Here is a 21,892-nt window from a genome sequence, read left to right on the forward strand (position 1 = left end):
ATGGATAAAACTAGTGACAGACGAAATAAATAGCATGTCTCATCCCTCAGTGAACCTCAGTAGACTCAGTAGCTACAACAGCCTGCCAAAAACATAACCTCATCTGGGTTTGAAGACACCTGGCTTTTCACACCAGGGCATGTAAGATGACTTTCACAGCTGTCTCACCGTACATTACATGTTTGGAGGGGCAGTATGGCTCCATGTCATTCAATAACATGTAAGGTGTGGGTCTCTCTGGACTCAGATCATGAGAATCATATTGGCACACAGCCCAGCTTGGAGAATTTATTTCTACTTCACTGTGACCGATGTTGAGCAAGCAGAAGTGAAGGAACTGAGGATTATCTCTGCTCTGTAGGCGCCTACCACCTTCGACTTAGCAGCACGACTCCAAGACAGCTAATATATCCTGCATAGATGCATAACGCACCGTCACTCTTTGCATCCTCCAGATGTGACATCGTTGATAATGTGATCTACGTCTGTGTACGAGCGTACAATATGTCTGTGTTTGAGAAGTGTTGCAAGACTGAGGTGTACGTCATTATATGATATGTCATCTTGGCATTCCCAACTACAGATGCTCCGATGAGACCAATTCTGTCAGGTTATACAGTTGGGTCAGCACACTCACATTGACATAAACCAACACTTTTGTCCTATGTTGGGAATTTCTGCTGTTCTCAGTCGGCAATGTCACAAATGAATGTTCCCTTTTTTTACCTGTAAGGCATCCCCAAGGTCAGCCGTGCTGATTTCTGGGTCTTCTGTGGTGTTGAAAGGAACTGGAGTAATCCTGATGAAGGTAAGGACACGAGGCTCAGGATACCTCCACAGCATTAGTCCTGGGCTATCTTCTGTTTCACTGTAGAACACAACCTCATGTGGTCCTGGCCATCTTTGGGAAGCTGTCAAAAAGTAAAAGAATAGTAACATGAGTGACACGCTGTATGCGCAAAGACACACACTTGCAAAAAAAAAAAAAAAAAGTATGTGAACTCTTGAAATTACTTGGATCCCTGTGTAATTGGTCATAACATATAATCAGATCTTCATCTAAGTCGAAATAATTGCACACCAAATTTGTAAGCAGTGATAAGTATCATGAACAAGTGTTTTCAACAACACACAGAAGTTGGATCTCAAAGACAAATACAAAATGATTTTATGAGTATCTCGATACATGGGTCAATTTTTAAGGGGAACGATTCCATTAAGTGGGATTGCGATTTGATATGGTAGTTGTGTTTTTTAATTAGGAAAAAATATGTATTACGAATTCAATTTATACCGAGCATGGATTCCTCATAAAAGATGAATTTCAGGTATAACATGATTTTTTTCAGGAAGAGGGCAAATCCTGTGCCTTCTTTGTTTCTCGTCTCTATTTCCCTGAGAAGTACTTCCTTTTTGTTTTTAGTCAGGGCTTCTCGGATCTCATTTCCAGATCCCGAATAAAAATCGGACCTGGGATTTGACCAGATTGTAAAATGTCGTGCTGATGCATTTATTGGTGTTTCTATGGAACCTAAAACAAAACAAATGTTTCCATGCCTTCAGAATGTTCATGCGCCGAAGAAGCAAAATATAAACAGAGGGCTTGAGTAAACCTTTTTTCTGTAAACAGCCATTGACTGCACCATGCCAAGCACCTGAAAAGCTGGATGACATGGATCGAAACATCTGAGTGCTGTTTGAATAAAACTGCGGCTGCTGTTCCGGATCCAAGTGCTTTGGAAAAATGTTTATTTGGGGTGGGGGGGGGGAATAATTTTTTGTCCCCAGGGGGGTACAAAACTGATATTCTTTGTTGAGAACACATTTCAGGGAGTAGCAAAATCTGTCTGTGGGCAAATGCTTCTTTCATGTTAAGAGGCCAGCATATTACTCTCCTGCAAACAGACGATGAAACAAAAGCAAAAACAGACACTTTCATGGTTTTACTTTCAGTCGCATTAGCAGAGACCCTTTTGTTTTTTTCTCTCGCTATCTTTCAGTTCTCCCTGAGTTCTTCCCGTCCCTTTGTCAGCCCTTGGGGGTGTACTTGCACTTCTCTGTATTTAGGGGACTGCTTTCCTCTGCCAGTTGACAACATGTTGCAAACAGATTGTTCCCTGGTTCCCTGTGCTAGCAATATACGTTCTTCAAAGATGTAAAACAGACCAAAAAACAAAGATTAACCATGGGTGACAAAGTGGATGACTAGTCTACGGCCAAGGAGTAGTTCCATGCTCTTTGTATGTTCCTATGTGTGCGTGTTGAGAGCAGCACACACAAAGCACCAAGAAAGTGAATAAACAGCATGTTACTTTAAGTAGAACAAGGCAGATAAGTCTGCTCAAATTCCTTTTCACACAAGAAATCTCTGGTGGACACTGCCGTCAGGTAACCAACGTATCACCCAAATTTTGCCAGTCAAGATACAAGTACTATTAATATTCACCTGAGTCCTGGATGTACTGAAAGTGCCCTGTTCGCAGATCATCAGAGCTGTGTTCTGAGCGAGAACAGGAGGAACCTGGGGAGGCTGGTGGCTGGGTCTGGAAGGTCTTGGCTTTCGGGCAGTTTTCCAGCAAGTCCTCTTTCTGAGCAGCGTGATATGCTTGTAGGTGCTCCGCCACCAGCTTCAGACAGGTAAGATGCTCTTGTCCCCAGAAAACCTGTTGAGCAAAAGTAGAGTGGCTAGATTTTAGGTGGGTGGAGAAAATGGAAGAATTTACCAAACTAAAAAAGCTGTAAGAGTAATTCATGGTAAGATCAGGCAGCATTTGGAAAACCTGCTCCAGAGCACAATGGACCCTAGTCAATTATAAATATTTGATACTACAATTTAGAAGCTGAAGGACACATTTATGCGGGGGTGCCAATAATTCAGGAGGGCACCGTAAATGCAGATGTTGGTCATTATTTTTCCTCCAAAACATGATGAGGCATTCACATGAGTCACCATTTTACAGTGCATCAGCATTAACACAACCTAGCATGCTCCTTACACGATGTCCCCATTCCCACACGCCACCAATGTGGTCCTGCTGGGGTTTGGACAAAGGACCAGGAATCTTTGAGTCAAAAGATTTTCACACATGGTGGGCGCTGTGTGCCTACTACCAACTAATGCGTGCATACAGATTTATGACTAAACTCTGAAAACAGGAACATTCGGGGACTTTCTTTCAGGCATTTGGAGAGAGAGAAAATCAGATGAAGAAATCGGAAGGAATTCCAGTGGTTTTTGTGCAGCACTTGATTAAAACACCACAAACACCAATATTTTCAAAAGGAAACATGCAATTTTGTACGAGCAACCACTGAAAAAGATAAAGAGTGGGGTCACTCAGAAGTAGTGATGTGGAACAATACATTAGTAATAATGCAAACAGTTCGTCACATTGGAAAGGGGATTTCTCAGCTGGGACATTATGTAACTTTGAGCAAAAAGCCACATATAAAATATAACCCGGCCTAGAAATAGCCAAATAATTTTCCACGACATAAATGGCAGATGAGACCTGAAGTCACACACACACACTGTACTACAACTTAAAGCACAATAATAAATAATCAGCATATATATACTATTGAAGTGAAACCAAAAAGAACTCAAAGGAATTTCAATTGCATCTAACAATAGCAAAAATTATTCAGCCCTGAATGTTCCTGAGGTGCATGAGCTCTTAGAAATGTTCTGCAACTATGACATATAAAGGGTATTTAGACCTGCAGCAAGCCTCCTTTCAGGTCCAGCAGCAGTTTGGGAGGACCGGTTTCAGGTCCAGGGCTACCACTGTGCCGACACCACCTTGCCTCCAGTGAGCTGCTGCAAGAAAATGGCCCCAGTAGGAGATGGCTTCTATCCTTCAGCCCTGTTCTCATCAGCACATCTTGTAGCTGCAGCTGCACAGAAGCAGATTGTACCGCATCTGGGAGAACAGGAAAAGTGACAAGAAATGATGAAAGGTTACACAACCGTTTAGAAACATTGGACAAGGACGATGGAAAATGTTAGAGCACTCATACATAGCAAACAGTATCCACAGACATATTACATTACCTTATGAATTAGATGAAATACAGGAAAAGGCAATCAAACTGAATCAAGGTTTGTTGATTTAATAACTACCTTGAAACCTACAAATCCAAATAAGGTTGAACAGCTTGCAACTCAATCATTCCTGCCAAGAACTGTCCTAAAAAAAAACTTGTGCATGACATCATACAAGTGTCAACACAGAAAGAACACCACCGATAACTGAAAAAAGGAGAAAAGTGATGAAAAAAAAATATAATTGGAAATATTCTCTGCCTCTGCTCCAGAGTATGCTCATTAGAGTATTGTGAATGATAGAAGAACAAGGAATGCACTTTACACTAACAAGTGGACTACGCTAAATTTATTGAATAACCTTCATGAATTTGACAAACCCAGTATGTGTCCCATCATCTCACGTCAGCTTGGCCAACATGTCTGAACAAAGACAGTGAGACTGAAAAAAAAAACCTGTGGTGAAATCTGCATGATGAAGCCAAACACCCACTCATCCTGAAAGAAGCAAACATAGCAAAAGCCACCACAATAAGACAGCACTCTCTGTCCTTTCCATTTAATCGTAGATGGGTCATTAACTGTGGTCACAGGCTGTCCAAAAGTTGGCCTCTGAGTCTTCATAAATCAGCAGACTCCAACCCCATCTAGTAGTTGTTAACATGGCAGGGCTGAGCTGGTCAGTCACAGCAACGGCAACAGCAAGAGCAGCAGCCCATTTGGAAACCTCAAACCAGAATGACTAATAATGCCCTGTGAAGTGGCCCTTTGCCTTTTTGACGGCAGTAATGGTCCCACTGAGCTTGGCTCGGAGTCCTGGGAAGCAAAAAATAGAGCGTGCACATACAACTAGAATCCGCATTATCTTACACAGATGTCAAAGGGAATGATTAAAAATATATTATATATATTTTTTTTTAGCCTTGCAGCTTGATTATATTCTCAGTCATCCAGGTCATAGCAATCTACAAAGGTGGAATTGAAGCAACTGGATTTCTTTTTTTTGTCACGTGAATTTGTTGTGTTTTTTTCTTTCCTATTTTCCAAACACATATGAATAGGACTTCTGCAACACAGCTATTGTGTAATACACAACATTTCACTTTTCAACAGCTATGACTAATTTAGCTTAGCTACAGTTAAATGTAACTGATACCGTATCAACGTCATTACATTTTTATTTTTTTATTGACTTGGACAAAGAGAGTGGGGGAATTCTATCCATCAGTCTCAAACAAAAAAAATGCAGCTGCATACAGGTAAGGTTGTTGCCAGTGTTCCATTTGGAAAATGATATCCAGTGGACTACATACTTGGCACAGGATTCATTTGCCAATTCCTGTATCCAATCAATAATAATGCAAAACATTTCACATTCAAGCCACAGCTGTTTGCAGAAATTCCAGTGGGCTCTTCTGGGGTGATGTAGGATAGGTGGACTTTTAAGGAGAACTGGAAAATGGGAGTGGAACAGGAGCTGATTAACTAACGAGACAAATGTATGTGGTCTTATAGAGGGTGGAGGTTATGAGCGACGTACGTATGTGACACATATCCCTTCCATACTTGGAAAACTGACTAAGATGCGTCTCATTCAAAATTTGGTCGTAACACTGCAGCAGCACTGTTCCAATGAAAGAGGGATTTTCTTGTATAAATCATTTTGAAAGATTACACGGGGATGAGTCATTTCTCCAGGAGAGATGCTCTTGATACATGTTGGCAGTTTACCTGCTGATGTCTCCTGGTGTTGTGTTGTGAGAGTTGTTATTTATTAAACAGGATTATTTTCATGGTGAGGATTTATTTGACAGCTCAAGGAAACCCCCGAGCAGGGTTGTTTGGATGTTGAAAAGTGATTTTTTATTACTATTTGAGTGGGAGACACAAATACAGACACATGCTAATCCATAGTTAAACTACAGAACGTACAAACTAGTGAGCCCAAAACCACACTACATGCTCTTTAGATCACACACACAAGTGTTTAAAAACAGTACAATGGGGAATTACTGTAACACTCTCATCAACATTTATAGCCTAGTTGACCTCACGATGCTGCAGTTTGAACCAGAAGCACCAACAGCAGCAGCTCACAATAATTAGCTTAATTTGGAATGATTTACTGGGGTTGGGGTGGCGGGGGAATCACATGCCATTTTTCCATCCAGTCAAGTCAGACTCTTATTTGTAACCTCCTCTGTAACTGTATTTGGCCCCAGGAGATGAGTCAGCAGACAGCTAAAGACATTAAGCGGTATAACAGAAACATGCAATAAAACTACTTGGGAATACAGGAGCATGAACCAGGTGTCGGCAATGTTCTGTAGAGGTAATCAAATACAGTTTGTTGCGTTTACAGAACAAATGACACACAAGCTCAATAGGAAGAGATCCTAATGCATGTATTATTTCACCATCATGTTGATAAAAATTGAAGATTCTGGTAAATGCAGACATTGTAGGCTCTGCATAAGGGGGAGGTTCTTGCTTTGACATAGAAAAATAATCCTGAAAAAGATGGACTGAAATTTGTGCACAGCAGAATGTTGACCTTTGACTTGAGCTACCTCAGCCATCTTGGGAATGTGAACCTTTGACCTTGACTGCGTCTGCCATTTCGGTTCACAAACTGTTGAAAATCTCTTCATAACATATCACTTTTAATACTGCAGTGTCACTCCAATATTGTTTTACTGTCAGATTCATTCTAAGGGGCGGATTGCACCAGAAAGCTAAACACACAATGAGGAAGCGACAAAAGCTAGTGAAGGAGTTGCAAAACTATGCTTAAGCAGAGCTGAGTGGAAATAAGCACACCTGCTGGTCACGTTGGAGATAAAAATAAGAGGTTCACACATGACCAACAGGGAGAAATGTATTAGTCAGGCATGGACATGTACAGTATGCACACGCAGAGTCAAACAACCACACACGGGGGAACTCCTACAGCTGTTGTTTCGGGGGCATTTGATGCTGTGTTAGCATTCACAGTTTGAAAGCCTTATAAGGTAAAATGGCAAAATCATACTTGCATATAAACATGTACCATACACACATTCACTCATAGTGATTGAATTCCAAATTATAGGCTTTTAAATCACTTTTGGAGTTTCACTAACTTGTGGGCATGTACGTTAGGTTCATACCTTACCATATATGTGTGTAACTGTCGGCTTCAGTACCAATCTGTGGACATTAGTAAATCAGCAAATAAGAACTCGACATATATTGGCCCTGTCTGTAAATGATCAGATCAGGAAGCTTGGTGCACGCGTGGCTGACTGATGTAAAGAACTGGAACAATGTCAAAACGCTGAGAACATTCAATCAGAGACGTGCATATGCTAACCTTCACCTGTATAATATTCTACAGACCTGCCATTAATACAGTGCACACCAGCCTTTCTCTGCAGACTAACATGTCATTCCAGCAACTAAGTGGGTGGTGTGTGTGGAAGTTTTTGTGAAGTAAAATACATCTCTGGCAAACACTTGGGTAAGATTAGATAGGATCGAGGCTGATTTACTGTCTCAGTTTGTTCCTGGCAGCCCTTATCTGACCACTGGCTGGCTGATTTATACTTCAGGGTGAACTGGTATCAATTAGATGAAACCTAAAGGAGTCATTACCTAAGTAGCAGAACCCTCAGTAGACGAGCTGGGATGCTTAGAGTAATAGAAATAATATATTGTCACTCACCACAGGAATACACTTTCCACTTACCACTAGAACACTATAGGGGAAACTGGTTCCATAGGGGCGGACATCACAGCCCGAGTACAAGTGTTGTATGTCATCTAAGTCATTAGACGTTCCCTACGTGATAAATGTTGGTCTGTAACACATGTGCCAAGCCAATTCATTATCCAGAAGAAAAGGCGAGTAATGCTTGGGAAATTTTAGGAAACATGTTTTCATTTGTTGTCAAAGTTCTGGAATGGCAAGCGGAACAAAGAGTACAGATTCTAAATTCTTGTCTTTTATCACAATGAACCTCCCATATCGCACACAAGAGAAAGGAACAACTTTTTTATAGCGAAGTTGATGAATAGTAATAGCCGTATTCACTTAATCGTGGCATGTTAGATTCTGCAGTGTGGGGAAACACTAACATTTTATGTGCACATGTTCATAAAGTGCGGCAAAAAGGTAATGCTGCAGATATTTTTGTTCATTTTCCAAATTTACATCCTTAAAAAAACTGTTTTAAAATAGCAATATATTAGTAAACATTTAAATAAATAGTTTATTGCTACAACTCCGGGTATATTAGATTTTTATGTCCCATATATATATATATATATATGCTGCACTGATTCATTTCACATATATTAAACGTACAAATATGAGAGGAAAAAGTAACAATTCATCATCATGTCTGTTTCTTTGGCCTTTTCCACCTGTGAGTGGCAAGAGGAAACTGACAAGTCTGTTTTGTGGGAACAAATAATTAGTAATAAATACAATAAAGATAGTTGAAGTAGAATAACAGAATACAACTTGGAACTGTGTTGCATTTTTTAGTGAGAAAACCACCAGATTTGATCATCATTCAAAGATTATCCAAGAATTAGTATTAAACTGATGGACACAAAATAAATATTGGGTCACTTTCACATTGTTTCAGACGTTTTTTGTTCCAAGTGTGCAAGAGCAAATCACCCTAAAGAAGTGGGGTGGTAAGGTTGGGAGGAGGGCTAAGGGTGGCAGGGTGTCACGACTGTTGGGAGGGGTCCACAGAGGCACTGGACCGAGGTGAAAGCTTGGCATGTCAGACTACACATGCACATGAAAAAGTAGGCATGTGTGTTCGTAGGAAGTCGGGGGCACTCTTTGGGCAGTCTGACGGAGAGTTGAGAGATTAGGGAAGGTCCTATTTCACGGACCTTTGGACATCTGTTCTCTCTATTTTTGCCCACCTCCCTCCTTTCTTCCAATGAACTATGAATGCCCCTCTACCTTGGGGAGTGGTGAGCCGTGGACGGAGGGAGGGAGGGGTGTGGGGCTCCCACTTGCTTTTCATTAACACAGGATCTGGTAACACACCTCACTGTCAACCTAATCCCCCCTCTCTCCATCTTGTTCCTTGGCAGAGCGTAGCTGCTCTGACCAGGTACAGACCCCCAGATGTTAGAGCAGCTCGAGTCTCATGAAGACAAGCCGGCCGGGGTGGGTTGAGTGCAATGACACATTCAGGGGAGACCTCCGTTTTGCCCGCTTTCTCGCCTACTTTATGCCCTCTATCACATCTCATTCTTTCCCTTTTTGCCATTCTCTTGTTCACTGACGTCTTTTTCCAGTGAATCTTGACTCCCCTCCACAACATCTGCTCTTTGCGCATTGATTAATTTTGCCTGTATCCTCATTCTGTTTCATCTATTTTGTTTTTCCTCAATGTTTCATCAATCTTCCACAATGCTTCCTTTGAAACTATTTTCCTTCCCTCTTTCTTTCCCCTGACCTTACGTCTCCTTCCAAGCACACTGACTTTCTGGTCAGTTGTGCCATGGTTCATCAATATCAACTATCATCTACTCAGGGCTGGGAGAGCAACACGAGTAGCAGCGGTAGTGGCAGATATTGTACCGGTAGTCTTATTACATTCTCCTGTCTAACATCTCACATATATACAGCCAGTCCCGTGGGGGTCATTTCAACTGACTGATTGAGGCTACTCCAGATGAAATCCTAACTTCCATCTGAGTAAATTTCCAAGGTATCTTTTTTCAGAGGTAAGGACTGGACAGAAGAGTCTGGAGTGGTGAGTGATGGAGGTGATTCGGCTAAGTTAAAAAGAAAAAAATGTAACGTTGTGAAAGAGATCTATCCTAACAAACAATCAGTTGTTATAATTGAAGACATCTGCCTTCTTATGATGGCAGCAAATCTGGAAACACTGTGAGAAGGTATTTTGGGGGAACATAGACAATTTGGGATATGACAGACCTGTAGAATTCTCCAGTGAGTAAAAAAAAGGTGAGGAAAACAAGTCACTCAACAGCAAAGCTTTGGACATTTACTTTTAAAATACTCTTTCCCACACACAAGCATACACTGACTTTCTGGTATTCCACTGGCAACATCGACAACTTTCACCCCACGTGAACTTTTCAACATTCTTTCAATGATGGGGGCCAAGAGAAGAAATATTAGCAAATATAATGAGCTAGACAAAAAGAAACCACACAGGTTTTCACCAAGTGCTCAAATAGGAATTACGAGGAAGCAAATAAAAGTTTTGCAGCATAATGTGACAGTGTTATATTTATAGCAGTGCCGCTCAGAACAGATGTGCATGTCTACATAATCTTGCTGGGACATATCAACAACTAGTTTGGAGACAAATTGCATTAATATCAGTAAAACAACTTTGGTTCAAACTAAATATTTGTACCGTATCTCCTGTCAATTTGTAATTCAATGACAACATGGTTTTACCAATACAGTGAAACTTGTATGGAAAACAATAACCATCCAATGATTAACTTTGAACACGTGCTTTCTTTCCCTTATAAATGTCCACGAGTGCTTCTTTTTGCTTCTACCTTTTTAAATAAAATCAGAGGGAAACACCTGTCTTTATTACGCAGAACTACATAAGACACGATGGAATTTTGCTCTCCCTATTTAAAGATCTGACCAAATCTGAGACAAACTAGCATCCGGTAACAACTTGTCTTCACCCTTAAGAGGTTCCATTGTGCATTTTTGTCAACGTCAACACATCCGAGATGGAAAAAGCTGATGAAAATTGGGGCAGCATGTAGTATTGTGTCATTGTGCAGTTAAGTATACTAAAGTAAACAAAATGCAAGTTGTTGGAGGTTTTAATTAGATACTGACCCACACATATCAAAGCATAATGTAATCCTATATCAGCATCTGTAAAACAGATGTAGGCACTTATGTAGCCCTGCTTCAATTTTGTCTTTGTCCCTCAGCAACCGTCGTGAGAGGTTCCACAGCAATGTAGTCTGTACAAACAAGCCACTTAGAAAAGAAACGTCTAACTCCATGAGAAAGAGCCACTGTCTCTGGTTCTTCTGTTATAATTAGCAATGCATGCACAAGCTGTTATGACTGCAGATGTGGTTAAGCACAGAAGTGAGAAATGACATTTAAATGCACACACACGGAATGCCACAAAGACGTTTTTTTGCGTGAGGATAAAACATGTCAATGACATTACTTCAAAGCTGATGACAAGAAGAAGAATACTGATCAAGATGGCGGTGAAAAGCCCCCACAAGACCATCTTCGAAGGCAGGATTTTTTTTTGGTTTTGTTTTGCCGACAACAGCATTGTTTCACAGTTGCAAGCACGGGGGGTGGGGGTGGGCTGCGAATAAATTTGTAGGCTGACAGTGATGCTAAAAATTTAGTAGTCTGACAGTGATGAAATGGTCAAACTTTGCAAACATGGCCAAATGTGTTTTATTTCTCAACATACTGTCCCTTGAGGTCCAGTCACTTCTTCCAGCGGTGTTGGATTCTCATGGAATAATTCTCATCCTGACCCCTCAAAAGCAGATATGACCTTATCTTCCCAGCCAATGAAAAAAAAGAGTGTGCCGAATCAGGAGAATATGGACGGTGATCAAGCATATCAAAGGCATTGCAACAGACTTGGGTGCGGGAGCATTTTTCTGGGAAAACAGAACCTTTTTTGTCAGTTTTACAAGCTGTTTTGACTTCATTACCTTCCACAGCTGCCTCAGCAAGTTGGTATAGTGACCTTTATTGATAGTATAGCCTTTCTGAAGGTAATTAATGTATCAGTTTGTATCCCAGAAGACAGAGGCCATCACATTCCCTGCTGATTAAACCATCTCGACTTTCTCCGGTGGGGTAGAAGATGGATGTTTCCGCTACATGAACTGCTGTTCAACATTCATCTTGGGTTAACGTTTAAGAAAGCTTCACAAAGTGCTCCTTTTGCATCATCTGGTGTGCTGATTATGTGTTCAAAGTCATAGCACCCATTGAGCAGAAACCTTGGACATGTCATTCCAGCAAAACTACAGTGAAAAGTGTACTGTGGCACCAAGCAAATCTTTCAATGTTTCGTAACTATGATTACCACTAGGTTTGCGAGCAGTTTAGCAGTCTTCTCTCTTGTTAATTACTACTCATCACCCTTCCTTGATAGCGATACTTGTCAGAATTATAGCTTATTTGTTGCCATGGAGGCAATGATGAAGAGTGATTTTTAGAGAAACTGCTATTCCACCAAAGTGGCTAGCCAACCGCAGCCACGAAGCTGCCTGCATCGTAGTCAGACAGGAAAGAACATTTCAAACGGTGCAAGATGCAACAATGACAACAAATGCAAATATCTCTGCACTTCTGAAGTGCTAAAGGAAAGAAGCAAGTAACCCCCTTGTATACAAACTGTTCAAAAATGCTGCCTTTGGATCATTCTAACCTTGAGGCATGTAATTTGATGAGACTTTGTTTTGAGTGAATGAATTGTATAGCTATTGTCGACTACTTTTCATTTTTGTACAACCGAGAATGCAATAATTTTTCAGAAGCGATTAACACATTTAAACAAGAGGTTTTGAACTCAACTGTAAATTGTGATCTTTTATCTTAATGTTATTTCCATGTGCACCAAAACAAATTAGTTTTACTCACCCTCAATACTTGGGCCTGTCTTTAAGTTGAGATTTCCCATCAGTGATGACACAGACACAGTCACGCTGGGCCTCATCGGATGGGCCTCCGTTTCCAGGACAACCACAATCTGTGTAGTGTGGAGCGAGACCTTGTGGAAGGACAAAGCCAAGGCATCAATGCTGCTTGCTTTACTCGGGCCTAGACTTGGATAGGGTTGGGAAAAGGCCTTGGTTGGCATCTTGGCAGGTGATGAATGAGAGGTGAGGGTGCTCCATGTGTGGTTTGGCAAGATTTTCTTCAGGTAGGCTTTGGTCTGCTCCAGTTTGACCAGTGTTGGGTTGATTTTCAAGGGGCGAGAGAACTGTAAATTCAGTTCGGCTGTAAAGGGAAGCAGACAGATGGAATTAGAGGGATAAAAAGAGATGAAAACACACTGTACTATCAACATTTTACCACAAGTTCCCTGGAATGGATTTAGGGCAATATTTTAAAAACCAGACAATGTGCTTGACTGTGTAATATTTATGACATGGTGAGTTAGGACGATATCAAGGCTGCTAAAAGGAGCAATGCTTTCAGTGAGGAAGTGACAAACGCATTGTCATCATGCTTACACACACATACACACACTGGTCTTAGGGCTCTGTGGGTGTTCCGACTTCTGTGGTTTTGCATCAGTGAATGTGAAATTGCAATTTTCTAGTCTATTCATTTTATGATAGGCAATTTAGTGATGGGCTATTTAGTGTGTGCAAATGCTAAAACAAGTCTTCTTAATGTTAGTGTTAACCCAGGACGCAACCTGAATAAATAGTGAGTTGGGTACGGTCCCTGCTAGTGATTTGAAAATCCAACATAACAGAACAAATTTCATTTGGTTCCATAAAAAAGGGGACAGGCTTCATAAGTGTTCCACTGAGCAAAACGTGCTGCTACCAAACCCACGGGACGCTGCATTTTATCGCATCTCATAAATCAAACTTCAAGTCCTTCTCTCTAATCGTTCAGCTTTGCTTGCAAAAATGTGTTTGAGAACAGATGGTCTCAGTCTCACTCTCCTGTTCTTATAATCAAACATATACAAAACATAAATGAATGTGGAAGAGCATGAAAGGGAATCTTTCCTTTATGAAAGACATAAATTCAAAGCGTCTTTTGCTTGTGCCTTTGTGCGCTGCAGTCTTCAAACACTTGACTGGAATTTACAGAGACACATGAATTAACTCCATGCCGTGTTACACCACTTCCATTATCCCATTTTTCCACTTGGTCATGACGATGGGAGAGGGAAGCAGCTCAAAACAAGTCCAGCTGCTTTTCATGGTATCCTCACTAGTGCTTTTAAGGAGGTTTAGACCTTTCGTATGTCTTGTTCCCAGGTACAAGAACGAGATGACATGAGTAGGAGCATTGACAAGAGAGCCAATGTACGCAAGCAAGCACAAACTCATGCAAACACAGACCCAGCCACTGTAACTTGGATTCTTTTGTTTAATCCAGTGGAAGTGAGGCAGATGGTGAAAAGGAAGGATGCAACTGGAGGGCAGATAGGTGCAATTTGCTGTGCAATGTAGCTTATCATTTCCACCTGACTTACACTAGGAAATTTTCCGGAGATGGAATAAAAAAAGCATGCATTGCAGCTGTTCATTCAGCGTAAGTTTCTGTGCACCCCCTCTCCCTGTTTTTTTTTTTTTTTCCACATTTCATGTAGCTCATCTTGCTTCTGTCCTCTTGTAGTCAACCAGATCTTTTACTTTTCCACCAGGCCCCAGCCTAATCAACCCCACCCAGGCTGCAATCACATAAAGTTGGCTCTCATCATGGGCTGTGCCTGGCTCTGTGTTCTCTGCCATACCAGTATACAAGTGTCCCTCCGCTATATAGTTGTGTATTTCTGTTATGCTATTACAATTTTGGGATTGTTTTTTTTTTGTTTTTTTTATAGTACATTATAGTGTTTCCTGTAATGCCCTTGAACTTTACAGTTGTGTGTCAAACATTGAGAAAAGAGTAAAACACAATGAACACACACAGGAGCTGTTGTTGGTCAGATCTCACTCATAGTATGTCGACTTGCTGACTTCACACAGATCCGTACCTGGCCTACCTCTTAAATGTGCATATCTATTGGACTGTATAATTATATAAAGGGAGTTTTTTTTTTTTCCCCCTGAAGGGTGAGTATTGGGCAGGTAATAGAGACGGCTGCTCTAAAGAATTCATTAATGTTTTTCTGTGTGGCACCTTTCTGTATAAATAATCCATGTTACAAAATGGATGAATAAATGCAGCCTATAAATGTGTGTCTTATATTCAAGAGCGCTCAATAGTGCAGGCATTTGAGTAGTTGCTATGGGTAGAAAGCCTAAAAAAGGAGAGGGCATCAGTTCTGTAGATCAAAAATTACTGCTGGTCGTTAAAAAAAACAGTCCTTAATATGAACAGGCTGGGAGGAATCGTACACAGGCCCTCTCTGATGTCAGCTTTGATTAGCACTACTGAAACTGTGACAACGGTGCATACACATCTACGTTTGTGCACAACGGCAGTGGTGCTCGGATAAAATGTGCTTATTAAGCAGGTTACCTTGCATTTTTGGCAAGGTCAAGCGTAACATTGTCCCTTTGAACCTGCTGCGTGTGTGCGCAACAACCACAAAGTTTGTTTTCATCTCCGCCCTCCTTTGAGTCTCGGGCTGACATTTTCTGCTTGACTTTTGACAGCAGAGCAGCTGTGTCAGACACAGGTGGCGATGTGTCCAATTACACGCTTCCTGTATGGGTAGAGGATGTTTGTGCAAGGATGTGTTTGTGTGACCAAAAATGCTTAAAGGGTATCTGTAGAATCCCAAAGTCACAAAAGAGCCTCATGCATATATAAGGCCAGTGATACATGCCTAGGATGCCATCTGAACCAAATTAGAACGGTTCTAGATGGTTCGGAGGTGCACAAGCTTGTATACAGTAACTGACAGAAATTCTTAAAAGCCGTACTTTGACGGGAACCAGGGACGTAGAAGAGTAATGGTTCCGATTTGTTCTAGCTAATCTATCACCTCCTGCCTCTCATTGGAGAGAAGGCTGATCTCTCGTTTCCAAGTGGTAGCAGTTACATCTTTGGACTTGCCGAATGACCTGCTATGAGACTGGAACTGTTTAGGGAATATGACACAAGGCAGAAAAGACAATGTTTGAGGGTGTGCCACTCTGTCAATGACTAAAGAGCGAGGGGAAAAAAAAGACTGACCTACTTTAAGGCAATCGCAGATAAACATTGGGGAGTTAAAAATCCAAATTGTATATTAGTTACGTTAATTGCAGTTTGTGATGGCTCTGCTGACACACCATCCAGTTGAACATGAAGCAAGACCTTGAGAGGGTAGGTTGGATGGGTCATTTGAAAGAAAGGCAGCTCAAATTGCAAGCAGATTGCTTCAAACATACAGCAAAAAATAGCCTCAAACTGGTATGTGCCCCGATGACATCTCATTTAAATAAATCACATATCTGAAGCCGTGTCAAAGCAGATGATACACCTGCAGTGCACACCCTGGGGAAAAAACATTAGGGGGGCTTACACAAGAAACCAATTAAATTGTGAATGGTTAGAAAAAAAATCCAGAAGACAATTTCGGCATACATCACTCTTTCGATTTCTGTCTACTTGGTTGTTACACACGGACAAAACTGCAGTTGTCTTTCCATTTGAAAATACATCTGAAACGCATTAGTAATAAAAAATAAAAATTAACTCATGCAAATCAAGCATGCTATATTTTTATTTTATTTAGCAAAGCGGCCCAATAACATGAATATGCCTCCTTCAATGTTAGATAGTAGGTCCCGTGTTCTTTGTACACAGAGCACAGGCAAATTTGCTTCATCTTCATTAGGAGCCGATTGTCCCCAATAATGACGGCCCAAATAAATAACAATCAATAAATAAATGAATCAATAAATAAAAGTGTAAGAAGAAGTGTGCAACTATGAAGGGTGCCCTGTGAAGGGAAACCAGTAGCATGTGTAGTCAATTCCAGATCTTTGCAACATGCGTTGACCTGTGATGTGTGTGGGAGGCAGGGGCAACCTCACACTAAGCTTGTTCATGATGGCCTCTTACTTCCACGACTGAGACAATATTGTACACGAGTAATTCATCAAGTGATCTTAGCGTAGGTTTAAGTTAGCATTCGGGGTGGGACAATTTCATTACTGGTGTTTACTGTGTGATTCCCCCCTCAAGGGTTCTCTTAAACGAGTGTCTGTTTCTATTTGAGTATCCGCCGGGAGTTGATAAGACTCTCATCTGGCTGTCAACTGGAATAATCGCCATTAATCAATATACAGAATAGGATGGAGCCTATATAAAATGGACTGCTGCTGGTTTGCTCTGTCAATCAGTAATTTAATGGCTGAACAATCCATAGTATTATTTGTATCAAACCTGTTGTGAGCCATTGCTTTTTATAGTTTACTAACAATCATTTAATTTGATAAAAAGTAAACCAAATTTATACTTTAACTCTCACACAAACACACTCTATGGTGAATTCTGAACAAGAGGAACTGCTATCCCTCAAAAAAGTACCATACAAATCATGCGGGTGATTTGCTGTGGCCACCGCGAGTTATTCACATATTTAGAATTTCTTAACAAACAAAAACAAGGAGAGTTTTAATAAAACCGATAAAACAGTCTTCATTTTATCTTGACCTGCTTTTGTTGCCTTCAGCACCTCCAGATTTACGGTACATTTCTACCTTCCTCCCCCTTGTCTGTCCAAATCACATTAGGTTGTAAAAGTGTTGGATTTGTGAGATCAACAGATTACACAAGAATCCAGATGATTTGCAGCATAGCCTGCCCAGTAGGAGACTCAGCGGTATAACTCCAGAACTATTACATATTACTATGTTTAGTGATGTACACTAAAACAAAACATAAAGAATTCTGAAGCTAAAATTATGACTTTGATATTGAAAGTCAAGGTTCACTCTTTTTTTTTTTTTTTTTTTTTTTTTTACTTCTGGTGTCCTCTGAAAGAAGCAGATGGGTAGCTGGAAATCTGTGTGTGGCTGCATTGTGTATTTTCTGTGGTGTACAGAGCAGCATTGTGTGGCTCTGAACGATCCTTGGTGGACGGATATGCTGAGGGCTTTCCGTGGACAGCAGGAAGGGATGTGTGTGGCTGAGGGGGCAAAATTCATCAATAACAACTACAGTCCGGGCGGTCTACTGGGATCAGGGAGCTAAACTATGAAGGATTTCCTGCGCCTACACACACTGTTCATGGATTGATGAAGTCCCAAAAGGGATGAGGAAGTTCCACTTACTCATCCATTCAAAAGCCCACTCACACAGTTGTTTATTACAGATCAATTTGGATAAAACGTAAGACAAACCCATGGGTTTCAATATTTAGCTTCAGGCCGAGCCCTGTGAAAAGCAAACGCGGTACACACAATGAAATCCCAAGGAGCGTTCACGTTAGACTAAAAAAAAAATCATCTTAAATTTAATCTCTGAAGAAAAGCCGCGTAAAAGTGAACGCAACTTACCAGGTCCATTGAGGAAGTCTTTAATCTGAAGGCACAGCAGAGGTGGAGGGATGCCTGTTTCACTGTCCACCTCACCTGCTGCTGTCTGGAGCCAGCACACATTGTAATCCAAAGACTCTGGCAAAGTCTTTCCTTGGTCTGAACAGGACGACATGAATGGAAATATTCAAAAGCAAGCAAACAACATCAAAAGCAAATTATTTTCGGGGTAAAACATTATACTCTCTCATACCTAGGCACTTGTAGTCGGAAGCCACTCCTTTTAAGGCTACATCAAACACAGAGAACTCCATTCTCTGCTTACGATGGTGGCAGCTGAGAAGAGCAGAAGGTTGGATCACCTGCAGGTAGAGCAGCGGTTCCAGCACCTGGTCAGCAGGCCCTCTTCTTCCGGGCTGCCTTACAACTGTTACCCCGAGCGCTTGGCGTGCTGAGGAGCGGCTGGGGGTTGACAGGGAGTTTAGGGAGAGCAGACTGCCTCTCAGCATCGGGGAGACAGGCTGGGGGACATTGCTGTTGAGGATGTCTTCAGCCGTTAGGTCTGTCAGAGTAACCTGGGCAGCGGAGTCTGGAGATGCCAAGGTCGAGGCTGGAGGTGGCTCAGGCAGAATCTCGGGCTGATTGAGAGCACTCTTACCGACCTGAAAAAGGTGTCACCAGATTGCTAAATATATTTGATAATTTAATAAAACATTAAGAAAATACAGTGACTATTTTTACAGGCCCACACATAATTTAACACATTTCTTACTGTGCGCTAGTGGTGTCAGATTCAATATTTTCCCCATTCAACAAATACAGGCATTATTAATATGCATAAAATTCCCAGTTATCATTTTACTGCAATCCTGCTGCATTGATATCTGTTCTTTCTGCATTGTGATTATCAAATTAATCCATTATTTGTTAATTGCTGAATTGTTTAGATTGTGTTTTAATTTAAGATTGTCCAGATGGTCGTAATTTGTTCTCTACAAAATATATTTAAATAGTTTCTGTAGTACTCCATGAAATGGGACTGATTACTCTCGTGTTGAATCAAAATAAAACATTTGCTTTGAATTTGGAAAACAATGGCAAAATTCTTGCCAATTTTCTTACATGTTACGAAACAAACAATCAGCATTATTTACTCGTGCATTCTCTACACAGTCGATTCAAAAAAAGTTATGTTTTTCAATGACAAATTGAAAATTAAAACACATTTTTAACATGATTGATCTATAAAATAATCAACAGATTAATCAATTGTGAAAAAAGATATGAGCCTTAATTTGAGTAAGTTTCATTATTTGTTTACATAGCCAATGCTTATTTATGTTAAACACAGACACAAAGGGTGACTCACATGCGCACACACCAACGCACACACACACATACGTATATGACCACAGACACCAGAAGGAGCTTCCAAGTCACAGTTGTGTTTACCTTTTCAATGGGCTCTTTCCTATCCTGTGTGCAGTCTAATAAAGTGGGGACCTGTGGGACATTCGAACATTCATAGGCCATGACAGACAGCCTACTAGCGGTAAGAAAGATGTCGAATGGAATAAAGTTGAGGTTTTTGGTAATGGTGGACTTTTGGGAGGGCCTGGCTATGCAGTGGTGACTGGTCCCACTTTGCTGCTCAATCTGGACAATTCGGATGCGAGCGCTGTCGCTACCGAAGCCACTGTCCTGCCCGTTCCCACTGTGACGAGAAGAGGAGTCGATGCCTGTCAATGAGCCTCGACTGCTCTGCTTCTGCTCGTGTTTACGCATCTGCACACAAGCACAAAGAAAACAAAGGCCGCATTTGATTCTCAAGTTACTACTGCTTGTGTTGCACTTATATTATTGGATATGTAACCACTTGAAACACCAACATGCCATTGCCTGATTAGATAAGATCAGTAGTGTGGTGATGTGTGTGTCATGGTTAACATCGACAGACAGTTAAAAAAAAACAAAAAAACATAGGAAAATATGACAATGATTGACATCAAGGTGTAGAAAACTTTACAAATACAAACACCAAAACACTTGAAAAAACTGGTATAAACGGTTGGCATAAATGAAAGGAAGAACAAAGATGGAAACATTTTCATCTTTGCAGAGCGTTATTGTGTTCTGATCCTTTACGAGGCATAAACCAAATAGCTGACTTGATTAAAACCATGGACCAATTGACCAACGAAAAAGAGCATCGTATAGCCACAGAAACATTAAAGGCATGCTGTGGGATCTTTTTTGTGGTCTCCAACATCATTGAGTAACTTTGAAATATTGAAGATATCTTTTAAGAAGGGCTTCACTCTTGTAAAATCCAATTGTTTTTTGCAGTGGCTGTGGTATCGGGCATAAAGCAACCCAAATTGTATGCTTGGCTCCAGATGTGGAGAGTTCCAACCATAGTAGCTATAAAAGATTTCATAGCCAGAAGATACGGTTCGAGGCTAGACTGCAGGGATCCGAACGATAATGAACAAACGGACATGTTTAAATGACAAAACATGGCTCTCAAAGAACCAAAATGACAAGCAAGCAATTATTTGTGTCGTACTTAAATTGATGGTTGAAATAAAAAACTAAATGAAATATAAACTCCCGTTAATAGTTCAGGTTTTCGGTGTATCTTAAATAATTATAAAGGCCTGCATAACTACCACACCATGTTTTCAGATCACATCAGTACACGTGTTTGCATTCAGTTATCCACTGCTATTTTTATATATTACATTATTTTGGAAAGGAGTGCTTCCAATGAATGCAAGGTGCAGAGCATCCAATTGTACCCTCATCTGATCAACTTGCACATGGTTGCTATTACAGCATGTACGCTCAGCTGCCCCCCTTGCACTCTACATCACTCCCTCCCGCCCACTCCATGGGAATTTTAAATGTATATTATTGCCGTGGCAGAGATAGTGTTTCAAGACCTCTGAGCAAATAGTAAACCCACTGGCAGCACATTAGACAGAATACTTGACTTATTAGATATTTCCTAAACTAAACAGTGTCATCAAAGGCTAAGAACAAGAGCCATATAAAACGCCGCGGCACGCCTGCCTGTTCTGTTCTTTTAGGCCCGGCTTTCACAGGATAGGCCCTGTCAGATCCCTTTTTTTTTTTTTTTCCCAAGGCTGATTGTAGACAGGATGTGCATGTGCACTTCTATTTCTGTAGAAAAGTAAGGTTTTGCTAAAAAATGAAGAGTATAGGCTAATTTCCAAGCATGTTTCACTAAGGTAAGACTTTTGTGGAGGTAAAGAGGAGAAAACAACCACAGTTTTAAATGTCTGCTTAATGAGTACCCCTTGTTGGAAGGGACAACCAAGTGCAGCAGCTGGGAAAGAGCATGAGTTTGGGGGGAAAAAAAAGCAAAACACTCCTTTTACTCCCCCGTCTCTCTTCATGAGCTTAGGCTGTACACATGCATTTACAATTATGGCAAATACCCAATCGTCTCTATAACCACCACCGCAAAAGAGTGCCCCCTAAGCAAATTCTTGATCTATATTTAGATGTGCTTACAAGTGGAATATGGGATAATGGGGAACACAATTGCGGGGTAGAGGGGGGGAAAAAAAACAATGAAAAAAACACAGTTGCTTGAACTGGAGTTTGAATCAAAGCGTGCACAATTAGCACATTCACAAACCGAGGATTTAATATAAATTT

The 21,892-nt window shown here is 40.9% G+C and overlaps 1 protein-coding gene across 3 annotated transcripts in view; it reads right to left on the reverse strand.

The window, feature by feature from the left end:
• Positions 1–21,892, reverse strand: part of LOC125974911 (intermembrane lipid transfer protein VPS13B) — a 212,407-nt gene that overhangs the window by 47,560 nt on the left and 142,955 nt on the right. For all 3 annotated transcript variants that reach the window (XM_049729841.2, XM_049729843.2, XM_049729842.2), the window contains 7 exons: positions 19,661–19,993; positions 18,462–18,870; positions 18,230–18,367; positions 12,687–13,046; positions 3,721–3,923; positions 2,447–2,663; positions 727–911 (listed from right to left, as the gene is read on the reverse strand). In XM_049729841.2, the coding sequence (XP_049585798.1) occupies positions 727–911; positions 2,447–2,663; positions 3,721–3,923; positions 12,687–13,046; positions 18,230–18,367; positions 18,462–18,870; positions 19,661–19,993 (1,845 nt within the window). The remainder of the gene's footprint in view (positions 1–726; positions 912–2,446; positions 2,664–3,720; positions 3,924–12,686; positions 13,047–18,229; positions 18,368–18,461; positions 18,871–19,660; positions 19,994–21,892) is intronic.

Source organism: Syngnathus scovelli, chromosome 9 (genome assembly GCF_024217435.2).
Source record: "Syngnathus scovelli strain Florida chromosome 9, RoL_Ssco_1.2, whole genome shotgun sequence".
NCBI classification, from domain to species: domain Eukaryota; kingdom Metazoa; phylum Chordata; class Actinopteri; order Syngnathiformes; family Syngnathidae; genus Syngnathus; species Syngnathus scovelli.